This window comes from Lampetra planeri, chromosome 44 (genome assembly GCF_965212315.1).
Source record: "Lampetra planeri chromosome 44, kcLamPlan1.2.h2, whole genome shotgun sequence".
NCBI classification, from domain to species: Eukaryota; Metazoa; Chordata; class Hyperoartia; order Petromyzontiformes; family Petromyzontidae; genus Lampetra; species Lampetra planeri.
The window spans coordinates 3670536-3687968 of NC_136150.1; the positions used below are offsets into that span (position 1 = coordinate 3670536).

Here is a 17433-nt window from a genome sequence, read left to right on the forward strand (position 1 = left end):
GGAGGGGGTTGGGTGGGTGGGGGGGAGTGGGTTCGGTGGGGGGGTTGAGTGTGGGGGAGTGGGTGGGTCGGGGGGAGGGAGTGGGTTGGGTGGGGGGCCAGCAGTGTCACGTGGACCGTCTCGAGTGAAATCCCAGGTGACGGTGTCTCTCGTGACTTGAAGCTTTCGTGACTGCAAGAATTCATACTCTTAGGTTTTTTTCGGTAAAGTCACGTAGGTACTTGCATTAGTAGGTTGCATGTCTTTGTATTGACGGGCTGGATGTCCTTCTCGCTCAGTCACCGATGCTGCGGCATACGAAGCTCGTGCATTGACATGTTAATGTATCACAATACAATAGCCACTTCCACAGCCTCAGGGAGACTATCTCTAGCACCGCCCTCTTACCCTGAAGCTGCACCCATCTCAGGCCTATATAAGACATTGTTTCAGTAGCTTTCTCTCACCTGAACACGGTCACTTGTGTCGCGATTGAAACGTCGTGATCTATTAATTTTCTATCTACGTGACTGACTTTACCGAAAAAACCAAAGAGTATAAGAATAACATAAACAAAAAACTACGACGTTTCGATCGATCATCTCTATTCTGATGGCGACCTGATGACGACCGATGATTGCTCAGTTTGTACCCATCTCCTCGGTTGAAATTGTGTCCACTGTGTTTATATATCTGGATGGCTTCATGGACAAATCTTTGATGGTAGCCCGAAGGTTTGCGGAGTACCTTGGTCTCGGAAAAAACAATATCATTAAGCTTTTGCATCCTTAAAAATTGGTCGATTCCCGTTTAATCGAGCATTGGCTTGTTCAAAATGTCGATTCCTGTTCCAGTATTCCTTATACGGGCAAAGCCACGCCCGAAGACTCCGTATATTGGCCTAAAAAATTAACATTTAACATTCATTCTGTCGCGGATTCATTGTATCCTGTCACAGCGCCACCAGCTCGACCACGTGTCACCGCCCAATGTGACGTTACAACGTCACGTGATATTCGAGGTGACAACGCACGGTCATGTGACGTGATATGGCACGAGGCATCTTTTGTGAATGACACCTGGAATGACACCGAGAGCTCCACAGACTTTATTGGACATCAGCTTGAAAATTAGCGTACACACGTTCGTGCTTCAATCAAAAATAATCTCACATAATATACTGTGTTCTCAAAAATCATATATCTGTGGAAGCGGAGCATGTGTGCTGCTGTGCGCTGTGAGAGGAGAGGGTGAGTGGCCGTGTGTGTTCTGTGAGTGGTGTGTACCGGTGTACATGTAGTCTCATCAGCTATTCTAAGCTAAGCAAAGTTGAGCCTGGCTAGTAAATGTATGTATGGGAGACTGTCTTGGAATACCAGGTGTTGTAGGCTGATGCATCGAGGGCCCCAGGAGATGGTAGTACAGTACAACAATGCATTTAATCGGTTTAACACTTAGGCTTTCACGACCAATATCATCTATATTATTATGCATTTAATCTGTGTATGGAGCTGTGTCAGCTGCTTGCATGCGTGGGTTTTCTCCAGGAGACTCTGATTTACTCCTACATGAAGCCAAACACTCGTGAATGGGGGTTGGCCAAAGATCCCAATGTAGTAAGACCTTCCTGCAAAAAAAGTCTTGAGACTCGGTGAGGCTTTGCTGGATTAACACGGGAATTATTACTCCAGTTAGAATTACTTTAGCCGGCTAGGTTTCGTTTCATGGGGTATGAAATTTATTTTGGGAGGCGAATTTCAGCCCGGTCCAGACCTCCCTCACGTTCTCGCGTGAATCCCGGAAGGAATCGGAAAATGGGACAAATTCATGGCCTACGTAGAATTGTGTTAAACGGTTCAGCACTCCGGTCCCTGGACCCTAAGCAGCGGGCATATGAGCTCAGACGTCTGAAACGGATGGTGGGAATTAAGTGGCGAGACGGGAGAAGTCCAGAAGAGAACTTGGCAAAAACGACCGCTCTGGGTGGGATGTGTGCAGGATAGGGGAGGGCCGAATACTGAAACGGGTATTGGAAGGGTCTTCAGGAGTCCGGCGACGAGGGTAAGGTCTAAGACCAGATGGTTACATACGGATTCTGCCAAGGCGGAGGATTCTGGGTTTCTGCGAGGCTGTGGCTCTCTGAATAAGTCTAGTGCCTCGAACAGCAGATATTGTTCGGGTGGTTTTTGGAGGTTTTGAGTCTACTGTGCAGCAGCCGGCAGAGGGTATACAGTGATGTCATTGATGGCTTTGGCCAGGATGACGCCTTCGTCTTGATCTCGAGTTTAAATTATGCTGGCACACGGCGCGCGCAAAGAGGGCGAGCTGAGCGAGCACGCTGTCGGCGAATCCGGCCTCGACTCGGGCAGGTCCTTGAGCCGGTAGCAGTTGATGTACGGCTCGGCCACCTGCCACACCTGCAAGGGGCACACAGACGGCGCGCGCCGGAGCGTGTGAGCGCCTTGCGCGCGCGCCGCCTTCAAGGAAGACGAGAGGATCTGACGGAGCCCCTCTGTTGATGCGCTGCTCCTACCTTCTCCTCCACGAGCATCCGGTGCACGGCCTCTATGTCCGGAGCCATGAAGCGGTCCTTTATCCAGGGCCTGCAACGCACACGCACGCACGCACACGTCCAGTCGCACACACTCCACAACAACAACCACCGTGGCAGCGACGACACCGCAGCGCTTGCGTGGGGGTGGGACACGCAGCCGCTGCCGTGCGCGGCCTCTCTCGTACCTGACGCTGCTGCGGACCAGGTCGTAGACTTTCTCCAGGGGAGTGGTCGTGCGCAGAGGCCGCAGGAACTCGATGCCCTGGCACGCGGCCAGCAGCTCGATGGCCAACACTGGCAGAGACACGTGGCACATGGATACGTGAGCGGGACGTGACACTGTGTGTGTGTCTACACAGTGTGTGTACACAGTGTGTGTGTACACTATGTGTGTATACAGTGTGTGTGTGTGTTTACACAGTGTGTATACACAGTGTGTGTGTACACTATGCGTGTGTAATAAAAGACTCCGTCAGGCACTGCTGGTCTCCGTTGGTCTTTTATTTAGGTTCTTTCTCCGCACCCCACTAGTCTCCTCCGCAGACCAGCGTCGTCTCGCGCGCGCCCCGCACGCGCTCCCTCGTCAGCTCCTCCACTCTTCCTCACACCCCGCTGGTCCTGATAAGGGACCAGCGTCTCCTCTCGCGTGCCGCGCACGTTCCTCCGTTAGCTCCTCCACTCCCGCACTCCTCACACCGCTGGCCGACGGCGTGCTGAGGTCCTTTGGCCACGTGGCCGATGGCGCGGATCTCCTCTCGCCACCCAACGTGGCTCAGCCTCTTAACTTCCCCAACTGCCCCGATCTCTTCCGGGCTCCCACTTATATCCTCTCCCCCCCACGTGACCCTGACTCCTCCCCTTCCGGATCGTTAGATCTGGCCTTCCCATACTGCCCTGCTGGCTCCGCCCCCATTCACCTCGCCTCCCATTGGAGCCGAGGTGAACGGTGGCCCCTCCCACACGCCCCGCAGACCAGGCTCCGCCCCCCAATACCCCGGGCCGTGTGATTGGGCCAGAGCCCAGCAACAACCCCATTTACGCTCGCATTACACGTGTATACACGGTGTGTGTGTGTGTACACTACGCGTGTGTACACGGTGTGTGTGTGCACTATGCGTGTGTACACGGTGTGTGTGTAGGTACACTATGTGTGTGTACACGGTGTGTGTGTACACTATGCGTGTGCACACAGTGTGTGTGTGCACTATGCGTGTGTATACACGGTGTGTGTGTGTGCACTCTATGCGTGTGTACACGGTGTGTGTGTGTACACTATGCGTGTGGACACGCTGCACAGTGCTTCACACCCTGCTCCACGTGCTCAATGACACGCAGGGCCTTGCGCGCCGCCCAGCCGCCCATGGACACGTGATCCTCGGTGGCCGCGCTGGTGGAGAGGGAGTCGACGGACGAAGGGTGGCACAGGCACTTGTTCTCCGACACTGCGGGGACCGGAGACACCACGTCCACACATCCCGTACCCCGCGGTCACACGGCACGCACCTTCCGCACGCCGGGTCCGTGCGGGCCGCGCACGGACCCGTCCCCCCCGTCCTAATCTGCGTCCCCGCGTTGGTGGGCGAGAGGCGCGTGGCCCTGCGTACCGAGCGAGGCAGCGGTGCAGTGCGCGACCATGAAGCCCGAGTTGAGGCCTCCTTCGTTGACAAGGAACGCGGGCAGCTCGCTCAGGGACGGGTTGCACAGACGCTCGATCCTCCGCTCGCTGATAGCCGCCAACTCGTGCACTCCGATCGCCAAGTAGTCCAGCACCTGGCGCAACGGGCCCACCGCACCGTCACACGGGGAAAGGCCAGAGTCAAGCAAAAGGTGACGAGAACCAAAAAATAATTGCTTCAGTTTTATTGAGCTGACGAGAGCTCAAGCTCATGCAACCTACACGCGGGCAGAGAGACGTTGCCCGTCAACTCCCCGCCGTGTGAGAGGAGAGGAGGTGACTGACCTTCGCAGGGTATTCTCCGTGGAAGTTGCCCCCAGAGATGGTCTCACCTCGCTCGTAAAACACCATCTCGCGCTGCTGTCAAGGATCGTGAGGCTGATGTGTGCGTGTGTGTGCGCATGTGTGTGCGTGTGTCACTGGTGTATAGGTGTTGTTGGTGGTGTATTTGTGTCTGTTGCTGGTGTGTATATATATGTGCCTCAATTATTGGAAGTAGTCACCCGCTGTGAGTGGCTGGCTGAAGTGACATCTGTTGAGCAGGTCTGAGACCGGGAAAAGCAGTGGGCAGAGATGATCTCCCAAGCGAACTGCTCAGGGAGGGTGGCATTTGTGTGCAGAGTGCCCGATATGACATCATTATAACAGTCTGTACCACTGGATGGGTTCTGCAAGATGGGAAGGATGCCCTGGTGATCGCCCCTTTAAGAAGGGGGGCTGCACAGACTAACAACCACAGGGGCATCTTCCTCCTAAGTGTGCCGGGAAACGTCCTGGGAAATATTCAACATCCCCTTGCCAGGCACGCTGAGGAGAAGCTTGCAGAGCCCCAATGTGGTTTCAGGAAAGGGCGGTCCTGCCCAGGTGCCACATTTTCTGTCCATCTGCTCACAGGACATACATCTCTGCTTTATTGACCTGGTCAAGGCCTATGATGCCATCAATAGGCCTGGGCTCTGGATTGTTATTTGTGCTTTCGTAGTCCCTGACTTTCTGCTCACAATCATGAAGCACCTTCATGTTGGTGGGCAGGCTCGGGATAAACTAGGTGGCCTGGATTAATCTCAATCAGTCAACCCATGGGACTTGGGATAGTCCCGTAACATCCTGCCAGCGGGCGTTCGACACTTCACGTGGCCTTAAAGTGCACCTGGCCTGGCACAGGCGTCGTGGTGATGTCACCGCCAGTTCGGGGCGAATGGCGGTTGTTGTTGTGGTGCGTGAGCTGATGGTGTCTGCGAGCTGCAGGTGTGTGGATACGGGATTGTCGGTGGCGCTGTTCATCTCCGTCTGGATGACTTTCTGCACAAAGCTGATGGTGTCATTCACGATGCCATGCACCTGGACAACAACACGGGACACAGGGCAGAAGGGGGCAGTGTCATTCACAAGTCACTGCATCCTGCACCCGGCCACAACCAGGTGTGGCTCTGACAAGGAGAGACGGACACGTGTCTCACTCGCACAGAGACAGACACACATGCGTCTCACGCACTCGCTAAGCAAACACACGTGATCGAGTGTGCGGACACAGGCATGGAGGCAAGCGCTGGGCACCTGCGGGCAGCAGCGCAGCGTGTACGCGTCCTGGACCCGGTCACAGAACCTGTGGCTCTCTGTGGGACGGCACAATCCACGCGTTACTCAGATCACCCGCAGGGGTTTGGGCCGCGTGACTCAAACTTCCGCTGATTTGAGTGCGGCGGCCACGGATGAGACGGTGAGAAAGCGTTTGCGGTGCAGGGATTGGAGGCATGTGGGGTATTGAGTTGGTGTGGTGGTGGTAGTGGTGGAGCAGGGTGTGGGTTGGTGGGGCGTGTGGAGACCGGCGATCTGGGACGGGTGGTGGTCCGAGTTGAGCAGGGAGCGGAAGCGGAAAGCCACCTCCTTCTGCCCCGGGTGAGGACGCAGCTCGTGGATGTCTGCCGGAGAGGGCACGCGTTACGCTCGCCGGCCACAGTCGGCCCGACGTCCGTGCGCTACGCGAGTTTGGCGCGAGGCTGAGTGGACGACCGATCGCTTTCGCCACTCTTCGCAGAAACAGTGGCAGCCTCTCCATCATCTGGCTGCGGTGGCGAGGTGTTAACCCCCTCGCCAGGGAAACAGGAGGACGTGGGTTCGATCCTGACCCCAATGCCTGCTGTTGTATATTTGGAGTTTGCGTGTCTCTCTCGCCGTGGTCGCGTGGATTTTTCTCCGGGTCCTCCAGTTTTCCCCTCCACATTTAGAAATTTGCGCCAAGAATATTTGGCTGATATAAATGTCCACATGATAGACCACTAAGTTGAGCTAGCATTTGTGATAGCTCAATAAGGCCGCTTATGAAGAAGAGCTGTATATAGCTCAGTGGGCCTTACCTAGCCAAATAAAAAAACAGTTTTCGTTTCAAATTACCACCGGCAACGGAGATGGCGCCCCGTGTTCACCTGGGAGGTGGCCGCGGCAAACCACGGCCACGTCCTCCCACGGAGCTCACCGCTGTCGAACGCGTTGGTGGTGCCCTTGAGCACCTCCAGGGTGAGCGCCGCGATCACGTCCGCCTGCCGGGCGATGGAGGCCGCCCGCTCCACGGCCTCCGCCCCCAGCGCCGTGATCATCTGGGTCCCGTTGATCAGGGCCAGGCCCTGAAGGAGGGAAAAGGTGGGGGGGGGCAAGTCAGAGGATGGCAGAACTTCGCTCAGTGACCCGGGGAAAGCAAATCTCGTGCAATAAAAACAGACTCTTGTGTGTTCATTTCTGCGAAATAAATGTTTCGTGGAGGTCGGTCAACGGAGACCTGGGCTCCGAGTACCAAAAGGCTTTCGAGATTCTATAAATTACGCAGGCCAAGATTTGGCACATTTCCAGTTCCCCACAGGATTCATGTAAAGGGACTGCGTACATTTCCGTGAGAATCTACGAGTGGTTAGTACCACGCTTAATACTGCCATGACTCACGTCCACACACACCATCACGAGTCCAAAGATCCCCTGAATAGCCTGAACAGACTGCCGGGGTAAGTACTGCAAGTGTGCGTATCACACACACACACACAGATCAGGCACTTATTTCAGGCTGAGTCGACCTAGGGGAATCCCTGGGCCGGTTTAGATCAGCGTTACTTGTGCTGGCCGTGAGCAGGAATCGAACTCGGGTCACCGGATTCGTAGTGCACTGCGCTACCGCTCCCCACAACACGCATAGAGACACATGAAAGTGAATTTGCTGAGGAGGGGGGGGGGGGGAATATGTGACAAGCCATCCCGTGTTGCTGCCTTGTCATACAACAGTGTCAGGCAGAAAGGCCGCTGTCGTGATAGCATTGCTCTACCTCCTTTGGTTGAATCGACAAAGGAGACAGTCCGTGGGCGTGCAGCACCTGAAAGAGACGCCATCGTCAGTTGCTGCGCCTTCCTTTTTACAATTTTCACGGCGAGTAGATGAAGAAGGTTGCATTGCGTGACGCGCGGCACGCGTGTTGATGCACAACAAACCTGCACGTACGCACATCGAAACGTCGTAGTATGCTATTATTTAATTTATTATTTTATCTTTATACGTGACTTTACCGAAAGAACCAAAGACTTAAGCCATCTTCAGGTCAACGACTAGGCGTGTGTAAATATAACGTCATAAAACCTATTTTTGTTGTTGCCAGTATGAAAGTGTAATAAAGGTCGTTGAAGTGACTTCTGGAATCCGGTCTTTATTTGTCTTTCATTACAGCACTTCCTTCACGCTGCTGACAGACAGCGTGAGAGGGATAGAGAGAGAGAGAGACGTGCGCAGCCACGTGGCAGCCTGGACCCTGCTCTCGCGTGGCCTCTCCCCTTCGTTCGTTCCAGTTCTGACCACGTGTTGTTCATCTCCACCCCTATTTAATACCCGGGTCACGTGGTACATTTCCACCAATCCTGGTTAGCCTCTATGGAATCTTCCAGACTCCACCGTAGGCTCCCGGGACCACGCCCCTGACTCGTCTCCCCATTGGCTGTGGCTAAAGCCAGCAGAACCAATCCTCTACAAACAGCTGTCACCTTTCCATTACGTCAGGGCCACACCCCTAGGCTTCCCCCCATTGGCTATGGACCAGGACCAGCAGAGCCAATCATCGTGACGAGTTGTGATCCGTCAGCGACCCGGATATAACCTCACATTACAAAAGTATGAAAAATAATAGGTGGTTTTACCCTTTCCGGCAATATAACGGCAGTTGTGTTGAGATGTCTCTACTGGCTACACACACGGTCGATCACTCGGCGTGGTCCCACCGCCCTCACTCGGCTACGCCGCTGGCTGGCGGCGTGACGATGACGGCGACGGAAACCACGCAGGAGATCTTCCACGTGGCCGGACGACGGAGAGAGATGTCGGCGAGCAGCGACGCAGCCAGGACCCAGGACCCCACACATGAGCTCCGAGCCCCGGGTCCGCTCCCCCTGATATCCCCCCAGGCGTGGCTAGGCCCCGCCTCCGGCCACGCCCTCTCGTGGAACCTCTGAGCAGGTTCCCGGAGCATCTCGGCAAACCCCACCAACTACCTTCGCCCCAGATACCCCTGCCTCTCCGATTGGATGTCGTCTTGACCGTGCCCATACCCGTGCTTCCCTTTCCCAGCCAGTAGGTGTCATCATGTCATTACACAAGGATTAACCACACATGGTACTTGTGGTGAACATGCAAACAAACATGATCTGATAATATGATGATGCATTGTCTTTGAAACTGATTGGCCTACACCACAGACAGCAGCAGCCTTCTTTAGGGCCTCGTCTCCCAGAGAACTACGCCAAAAGGCGTACAGCACAAGGACAATGCACGCATCGGAGCACTTATAGCCCGCGGTAAGCAGCAGCTATATCATGGGATACCTTTTTGTGCAAGGAAACAACCACATCCACTTGTGGTGACCGTGAAAAAAACCATGTTCTATTAATATACACATTGTCGTTGAGACTGGTGTATGCGCGCGTGTGCGTGCATGTGCATGCGTGTGTGTGCGCGTGCGTGGTCTCGCGTGCCGTACGTATTTCGCATCCGCCCAACCGCTCTTAGGCGACCACATCTTCCCCTCCCCCATGAGGCCGAGCGCCAGGTGCGCCAGGGGGGCTAGGTCCCCGCTCGCCCCCACCGTGCCCTTCTCCGGCACGTAGGGCAGACACGACGCTGCACGCGCACACGCACGCACACACTCGTGACGCGAGGTACTGACACTCTCGGCTCGTCTGTGAAAGATGTGACGCTCGAGGCCGTGATACTGGAGATCGTGAATCTAGAGATCGTGATTCTGGAGATGTTGATGCTGGAGATCGTGATTTATAGAGATTGTGACGCGGGAGATCGTGGTGCTAGAGATCGTGATTCTAGAGATCGTGGTGCTGGAGATGTTGATGCTGGAGATCGTGATTTATAGAGATTGTGACGCGGGAGATCGTGGTGCTAGAGATCGTGATTCTAGAGATTGTGGTGCTGGAGATGTTGATGCTGGAGATCGTGATTCAAGAGATTGTGATGCTGAGATGTTGATGCTGGAGATCGTGATTCTAGAGATCGTGATGCTGAGATGTTGATGCTTGAGATGGTGACGCTGGAGATCGTGATTTTAGATCACGATTCTAGAGATGATGATTCTAGAGATCGTGATTCTAGAGATCGTGATGCTGAGATGTTGATGCTGGAGATCGTGATTCTAGAGATCGTGATGCTGGAGATGTCGACGCTGAAGGCCGCGATGCTGGAGACAGCTCGGGGCACGGCCTCACCGTTGAATGCGCTGATCATGCGGCTGATGGATTCTGGGGAGATGCCGCTGTAGCCCTTGGCGAGGACGTTGATGCGCAGTGCGAGCAGCATGCGGGTCCGCTCCGGCGGGAGGGGCTTCCCCACGCCTGCACCACCGCACCGCGACAGACACGCGGCGTCACGCGCCCAGTTCACGTGTGGCTGATCCCACGCACGTGTGTGTGTGTGCTGCCAAGTCGGTGCCCTACATCGGGCAGACGACCCTGGCTCCTTACCCGCAGCAGAGGAGCGGATGACGTTTTCCTGCAGCTCCCTGCAAAGGCAGATGAACGACATCAGCACGTGGGGTCGGCAGGGTGTGCTTCTGTGCTGTGTCGTGCTGTATTTGTGTTGCGATGATGGGTGACGCTGTGCGGTGGTGTGTGCTTCTGTGTGGTAGTAGTGGTGTGATGTTGTGTGGTAGTAGTGGTGTGGTGCTGTGTGGTGTGGTGCTGTGTGGTGATGGTGGTGCTATGTGGTGGTGTGGTGCTGTGTGGTAGTGGTGTGGTGCTGTGTGGTTGTAGTGGTGTGCTTCTGTGTGGTAGTAGTGGTGTGATGCTGCGTGATGCTTGCTCACTTGAGCTTGTTGCTTGGGATGACCGTGCGGGCGAACTTGCCAAATCCCGTCGTGATCCCGTAAACCACTGTGGCGCACACACAGGTGCAGGTGTGACACGGTGACACTTCACACGTGTTCAGTGCAGGTGTGACACAGTGACACTACACACGCGCTCAGTGTAACCTTGACAAACTGCGGCACGACCGTGTTCAGCGTGACCTTTGGTGTGACCCTGGGCTGACCTTTGTTCTCCTGGATGATGGTCTCCAGCAGCTCGCGCGATTTCCTGATCCTGACCTGGGCCTCCTCCGTGAGCTGAGGAGACACAGGCGCAGCATGAGTGGCCCCACGGCGGAGGGAAGCCTCACGGTGGAGCGGTGCCCCACGGTGGAGCTGGGTGAGGCAAGCCCCACGATGGAGCAGGGCTCCACGATGGAGGTGGAGCGATGCCCCACGATGCAGTGGAGCAAGGTGAACCTCACGGTGTCTGCCCGTGTCCTCGTGACCTGCTGACTCATTGGCCTGCAACCCAATGACCTGGTGACCTGCCCTGTGGGCCTCACCTTGATCTTGTAGTGGTTTTTGCCCAGACGCAGCAGCTCCCGAGTGCTCAAACTGTTGCCATCCAAGCTCATGAACTGCACAGCGAGGACACACACGCACACACGCGCGGATATACACAACGACAACTTGTATTCATAATGCGACCAGAACGTAATAAGCGTCTCGGCAGAGATAAAAATAGGAGGTGTGAGGCACCCCAAAGGTGAGAAACATTTCAGGGGGGCGGGGGGGGGGGGTCCGAAAGCACGGGGGGCTCACAAGTGACGCCATCACATCTACCCCTCTATTTAAGGAACGAAACAGGAGGATTTCTCCACTAATCTGGGTGCTGTCCGCCTGATGGTGCTAGTTGTAATTGCTGGCAAAACGTCGTACTCAGATTGTTAATGTTGTGGCTTTGCTCTCCAAACACCGGTGTGCTGTACTAGTGACGAATTGGCACGTTCTGTTTACGCAATTAATACGCATTTAAGAATTGGGTATGCCGCTTCATCAAGCAGTTGCCAAATACGCATCACACACATTATATAGAACATATATAGACATACTTTACACACATGCACAAAGCCAACGCACACACACACACGCACACACTTGGCCCTATCCTCCTACAGTGTGGGTTGAGTGTCAGAAGGTAAGTGTGTGTGACGTCACCTCTTCTGGCTCCTTGTAAGTGATGTTCCTGCAACAAGACATTGCGTTGACAAGTTACATTCACCCATCCCAAGTTTAATGTATCCATGTGAAATCCCCAGAATTAAACCAGGCTCTTTGGTAGCGTTGATTGCTCAGACCTGTCACCAATAACTGCAGACACAAAAAAAACCCCATCACGTTAATTTTATTTGGTTTGTCACTTAATTTTACTAAATTTGCAGTATTGAGTTTGATTGCCACGCAGAATCTCTCTCAAATCAACACTGGGACATTGAGAAAGTGTGCACCTGAGTGTGCAACTAAAAGAGGTCACTTGAAGGGATCTCAACAATTCCGTGGTTAAAACCATGGGGGTCGTTCTCTATACCACGCGGTGATGCACTGCTTACTGTGAGTATTCTCAATGGACACGTAATCTCACCAGGGCTGCAGCCTCTCATCCTCCAATCGCGAAAACGTGTCCGACATTGCCTCCCCCTCCAGCACTGCAACATTGGGAGGTAAACATAATCATCGACCATCAATGGCTCTCGCTCACCTCATCCAGACACCTCACCTCAGTGACACCCTCACCTCATCTCGACCCTCAACTCACCCATCCCCTAATCCTTCCACAATGACATTTCCCCTCCCTTCCATCTCAGCCCTGCTCGCCTCGATCCCCATCCTCCTCCTCGTCCATCCTCACCCAGCGCCACGAAGTCGTTGTCCTGCAGCACGTCCTCCAGCAGGTCGTCTTGGTCCAGGAGTCCGAGGCCCTGGCACCTCCTCACGGTGAAGCGAACCTCTGCCAGGACCCCCAGGCCGCCGTGGTCCGGCTTGTTCTTCACGTGCCGCTTGAGCGCCTCCAGCCCCAGCGAGTAGACCGAGTCCGAGGCGCGGCCCGGGACGGCCAACCACTCACCACGCACCCTCGCCGTGAAACGCATGCTGCTGGTGACCCTGTCCACTCTAGAACTCTCCACACTAAACCTCTACACTAGATGTCTCTACACTAGACGTCTCCACACTAGACCTTTACACTAGATGTCTCTACACTAGACGTCTCCACACTAGACCTCTCCACACTAGATCTCTCTATACTAAACCTCTACACTAGACGTCTCCACACTAGACCTCTCCTATAGAAGTGACACCGGTGCAGGAGGTGTGACAGCAGTGGCAGTCTTCGCGGTATTTTATCCTGCGTGAATCCGATGAGCGCAGCAATTAACCGGCAAACATTCCCGACCTTTCACGCATCAAAATCCACGATTCTGCACACGACGTCTAAGCGCATCACACCGTGTCCACAGACTTGTCAAAACATTGCTGTAATCTTAGATGAACCCCAGTGGCCGGGTTTGACGCCTCATCCATGCGACCATTTATTGGGGGCAGTATAACTCATTAATACCGTGAAGTTACGACAGTGTTGCTGCTCTGTTGTTTGTGTGTCCCCTTTTATAACCTCGTCGTTCGTGGCAGCACTTGTAAACCACAGGGCACCCTCCGCCGTGAAGACAGTCCGACACCCGACATGTCAACCACAAAGAGTTCGAAGCTGTCTGTCTCTCTCTATCTGTTCCTCCTCCTCCTTGTGCACAACCCACACTGTCGCTCTCTGTCTCTCTCCTTGCCCACCCCCTTCACTGGAGAAAACTAGTATTGATGGATCGTTGGGTCACAATATTGATGATGAGAAAACGTCTGACCCGTGTCTAGAACCCAGCCAGGTGAGCATGGTCTTCTTGTCGGCATTTGCTTCAGACCGTTGGATGGCCTCCACTTGTTGCACACTCGAAATGAAGGACGTGGGCAGATGCTCCAAATCGAGGGCAAACACATTTGTTGTGATAATCTGTAAAATGCAACAGCACGTGTGTCACACACATAAATTCTCAACCGAGTCGCCATTAACCACGTAGCTGATGTCCACGTCAGGTTACCTAATAACAGTTTCCCTTAAACTCAAGTCCACTACTGATAAACCATTTTTGTCTTTAATCATAACCTTTACACTTTACTAGTCTAATATTACTTTCATCCTAAGCTGTATGTATATATATATGTAGGACTCGTATTGACGCGACAGCTTTTGTTTTTCCTCGGTTCTTTATTAACGCGTATAGTTCACATCTCCTCCGTCGGCATCACTCAATGTCCCTCCGTTCTCTTCAATGCACAACTCCCCATCAACATCACTCAATGTCCCTCCGTTCTCACCAACGCACAACTCCCCATCAACATCACTCAATGTCCCTCCGTTCTCTTCAATGCACAACTCCCCATCAACATCACACAATGTCCCTCCGTTCTCACCAACGCACAACTCCCCATCAACATCACTCAATGTCCCTCCGTTCTCTCCAACGCACAACTCCCCATCAACATCACTCAATGTCCCTCCGTTCTCTCCAACGCACAACTCCCCATCAACATCACACAATGTCCCTCCGTTCTCACCAACGCACAACTCCCCATCAACATCACTCAATGTCCCTCCGTTCTCACCAACGCACAACTCCCCATCAACATCACTCAATGTCCCTCCGTTCTCTCCAACGCACAACTCCCCATCAACATCACTCAATGTCCCTCCGTTCTCTCCAACGCACAACTCCCCATCAACATCACACAATGTCCCTCCGTTCTCACCAACGCACAACTCCCCATCAACATCACACAATGTCCCTCCGTTCTCACCAACGCACAACTCCCCATCAACATCACTCAATGTCCCTCCGTTCTCTCCAACGCACAACTCCCCATCAACATCACTCAATGTCCCTCCGTTCTCTCCAACGCACAACTCCCCATCAACATCACACAATGTCCCTCCGTTCTCACCAACGCACAACTCCCCATCAACATCACTCAATGTCCCTCCGTTCTCACCAACGCACAACTCCCCATCAACATCACTCAATGTCCCTCCGTTCTCTCCAACGCACAACTCCCCATCAACATCACTCAATGTCCCTCCGTTCTCTCCAACGCACAACTCCCCATCAACATCACTCAATGTCCCTCCGTTCTCTCCAACGCACAACTCCCCATCAACATCACACAATGTCCCTCCGTTCTCACCAACGCACAACTCCCCATCAACATCACTCAATGTCCCTCCGTTCTCACCAACGCACAACTCCCCATCAACATCACTCAATGTCCCTCCGTTCTCTCCAACGCACAACTCCCCATCAACATCACTCAATGTCCCTCCGTTCTCTCCAACGCACAACTCCCCATCAACATCACACAATGTCCCTCCGTTCTCACCAACGCACAACTCCCCATCAACATCACTCAATGTCCCTCCGTTCTCTCCAACGCACAACTCCCCATCAACGTCACTCAATGTCCCTCCGTTCTCTTCAATGCACAACTCCCCATCAACATCACACAATGTCCCTCCGTTCTCACCAACGCACAACTCCCCATCAACATCACTCAATGTCCCTCCGTTCTCTCCAACGCACAACTCCCCATCAACATCACTCAATGTCCCTCCGTTCTCTCCAACGCACAACTCCCCATCAACATCACTCAATGTCCCTCCGTTCTCTCCAACGCACAACTCCCCATCAACATCACTCAATGTCCCTCCGTTCTCTCCAACGCACAACTCCCCATCAACATCACTCAATGTCCCTCCGTTCTCTCCAACGCACAACTCCCCATCAACGTCACTCAATGTCCCTCCATTCGTTCGCTCCGCTGACTTCGCTCGCTCTCCTTCTGCTCCTCTCCTCCAGCGACGCTCCTCTCTGCTCTCCCTCCAGCTTGGCCGCTCTTTGTTCTCTCTGCCGTCTCACTCCGTCGTAGCTTCTCCACCACGGTCCGTTACTCCGCTGCTATCCTATACTGTATTCTCTCTATCCGCTGCTACCATACCCTGTCTTCTCTTTGTCCACTGCTACCGTACACTATCTCCCTCTGTCCACTGCTACCTTATACTATACTCTCTTGTCTGCTGCTCCGTCTCTTCCTCTATCCGTCTCTTGTCCCAGGCACCAACCAACTCCCGTTTCTCCCCACGCTCTTTGCCTTTATCCCCGAACCAATTTCCCTTAATCAATTAGATCATCCCCCGCTTCTCCACTCGCCCCCATCCCCCAGCCTCACGTGGTGTTGTTATTGTAGACATCGAGGCTCCAATTCCCGACACCCATCCCTCTCGTCCAATCACCGGCCTGCGTCCTCATTACCCCCGCACACCTGCAGGCCCCCCTTAATTACCTTACCACCTTAATCGGTACAATAACAACAGTATGGCGCCCGCTCCCTGTGTCCCCGTTTGCCCTCACTATCCGCCGCGTGCCCGTATCACAATCCAACGCGTGACGCGTGTTTCTCAAGTCCTACATATATATACCATCCACTTATATTGGTATCTTACACCCATTATCTGTACCATATATGAACTGTATATGTACTGTACTTGTCACCATTGTACAACTTACTACTATACATGTGTTCTATTAATATCATTGCAAGTATTCGTACTCTGGGTGCATGGTTGTAGAATAAACATTACTAGGGTTAGATAATTACCAGTGTAGTGGGTTCAACTGAGACGTACTCTTCAACTCGGAGGCAGCGTATTTTATTCTTGAACACAACAGGACAACTTGACACAACGACCCAGGGTGGTGATCACCCTGGCTAACTATGTAACAACTGCTAACGCGGGCCGGGGCTAACAGCATACTGCCCGGACCACGTGCTTGAAGACTCGCGAACCGTAGAATGTAGAGAAAGGTTTTCTTGCCCGGGATGGACAGCCAAGAGCCCTCTCGGGATTCGGATTATATTCTCTCCGGCGTGGCCAGCTCAACTCCTGGCCACGCCTCCCTTCCAGAACCTTCACGAAGAACCTCGGCTCCATCACGTGACCCTCACAGCCCTCTCCTCGGGGGTCCCTCTGTTGCCTTAACTGGTCATGTGTCCACCCGGGTCAACTCGACTGTCATGGCCTTACCCGACCTTCCCTTCCGGTCGGCACACACCTTGCCCGCTAGGGCCGGTACTGTCCTTACAGCCTGGTGACATCTATGACGTCACTACACCAGTACTCATCATTTACAGTGTTCAGTGCTAAACCCCCTCCTATTGAACATATCACAAACTAGCAATTCAAAGCCAAGCTTAAAGATGAGAACATTTCTATAGCTATCAAGAACAACGTTTGGGTCCTTTTGCTGTACAATGCAACAGCACGTGTGTCACACACAGCAATCCTCGACCGAGTCGCCATTAACCACGTGGCTGGTGTACAGGTCAGGTTAGTCAATGACCCTACCAGCCACCCACAGGCCCAACTCAGTCATTGCATGCTGGTGTCCACACGCGCATTGATGTACTGCACAGCAAATGAGGACCCTCACAAAACCACACTTTACTCCATTGCTGCACTGGAAGTAAAGAGAAGAGTGGCCCATTCCTAATGTGCCACACACTCATCAATGCTTGTTGATGCACGAGAACAACCACAACAGCTGGGTAACGCGTGAGACAGCCCCAGCGTGATGACAGAGCTGTGCGGGAGAGCGGGGTTATGATGTCAGAGTAGCTGAGCTGTCAAGAGTAGCTGAGCCGCAGAGGTCGCAACCGGGTACCCGATACCCGTACCCTACCCGATACCCGGCTACCCGTACCCGGCCGGGTACGGGTACGAGTACCCGTTTGCGACCCTGGTGCGG

The 17433-nt window shown here is 53.7% G+C and overlaps 1 protein-coding gene across 1 annotated transcript; it reads right to left on the minus strand.

Annotated features, from left to right (window-relative positions):
* Positions 1-1072: 1072 nt before the first annotated feature.
* On the minus strand, positions 1073-12835 carry LOC144732817 (histidine ammonia-lyase-like). Its single transcript, XM_078614431.1, has 20 exons — positions 12438-12835; positions 12171-12234; positions 11747-11774; positions 11092-11166; positions 10771-10843; positions 10547-10613; positions 10206-10243; positions 9951-10076; positions 9215-9354; positions 7520-7567; positions 6685-6832; positions 6035-6130; positions 5766-5824; positions 5469-5549; positions 4494-4559; positions 4138-4303; positions 3841-3975; positions 2719-2827; positions 2513-2582; positions 1073-2396 (listed from the first exon to the last, which is right to left on the minus strand). The coding sequence occupies exons 1-20, from the start codon at positions 12676-12678 to the stop codon at positions 2265-2267; spliced, it is 1962 nt and encodes a 653-aa protein (XP_078470557.1). The 5' UTR covers positions 12679-12835; the 3' UTR covers positions 1073-2264.
* Positions 12836-17433: the final 4598 nt, after the last annotated feature.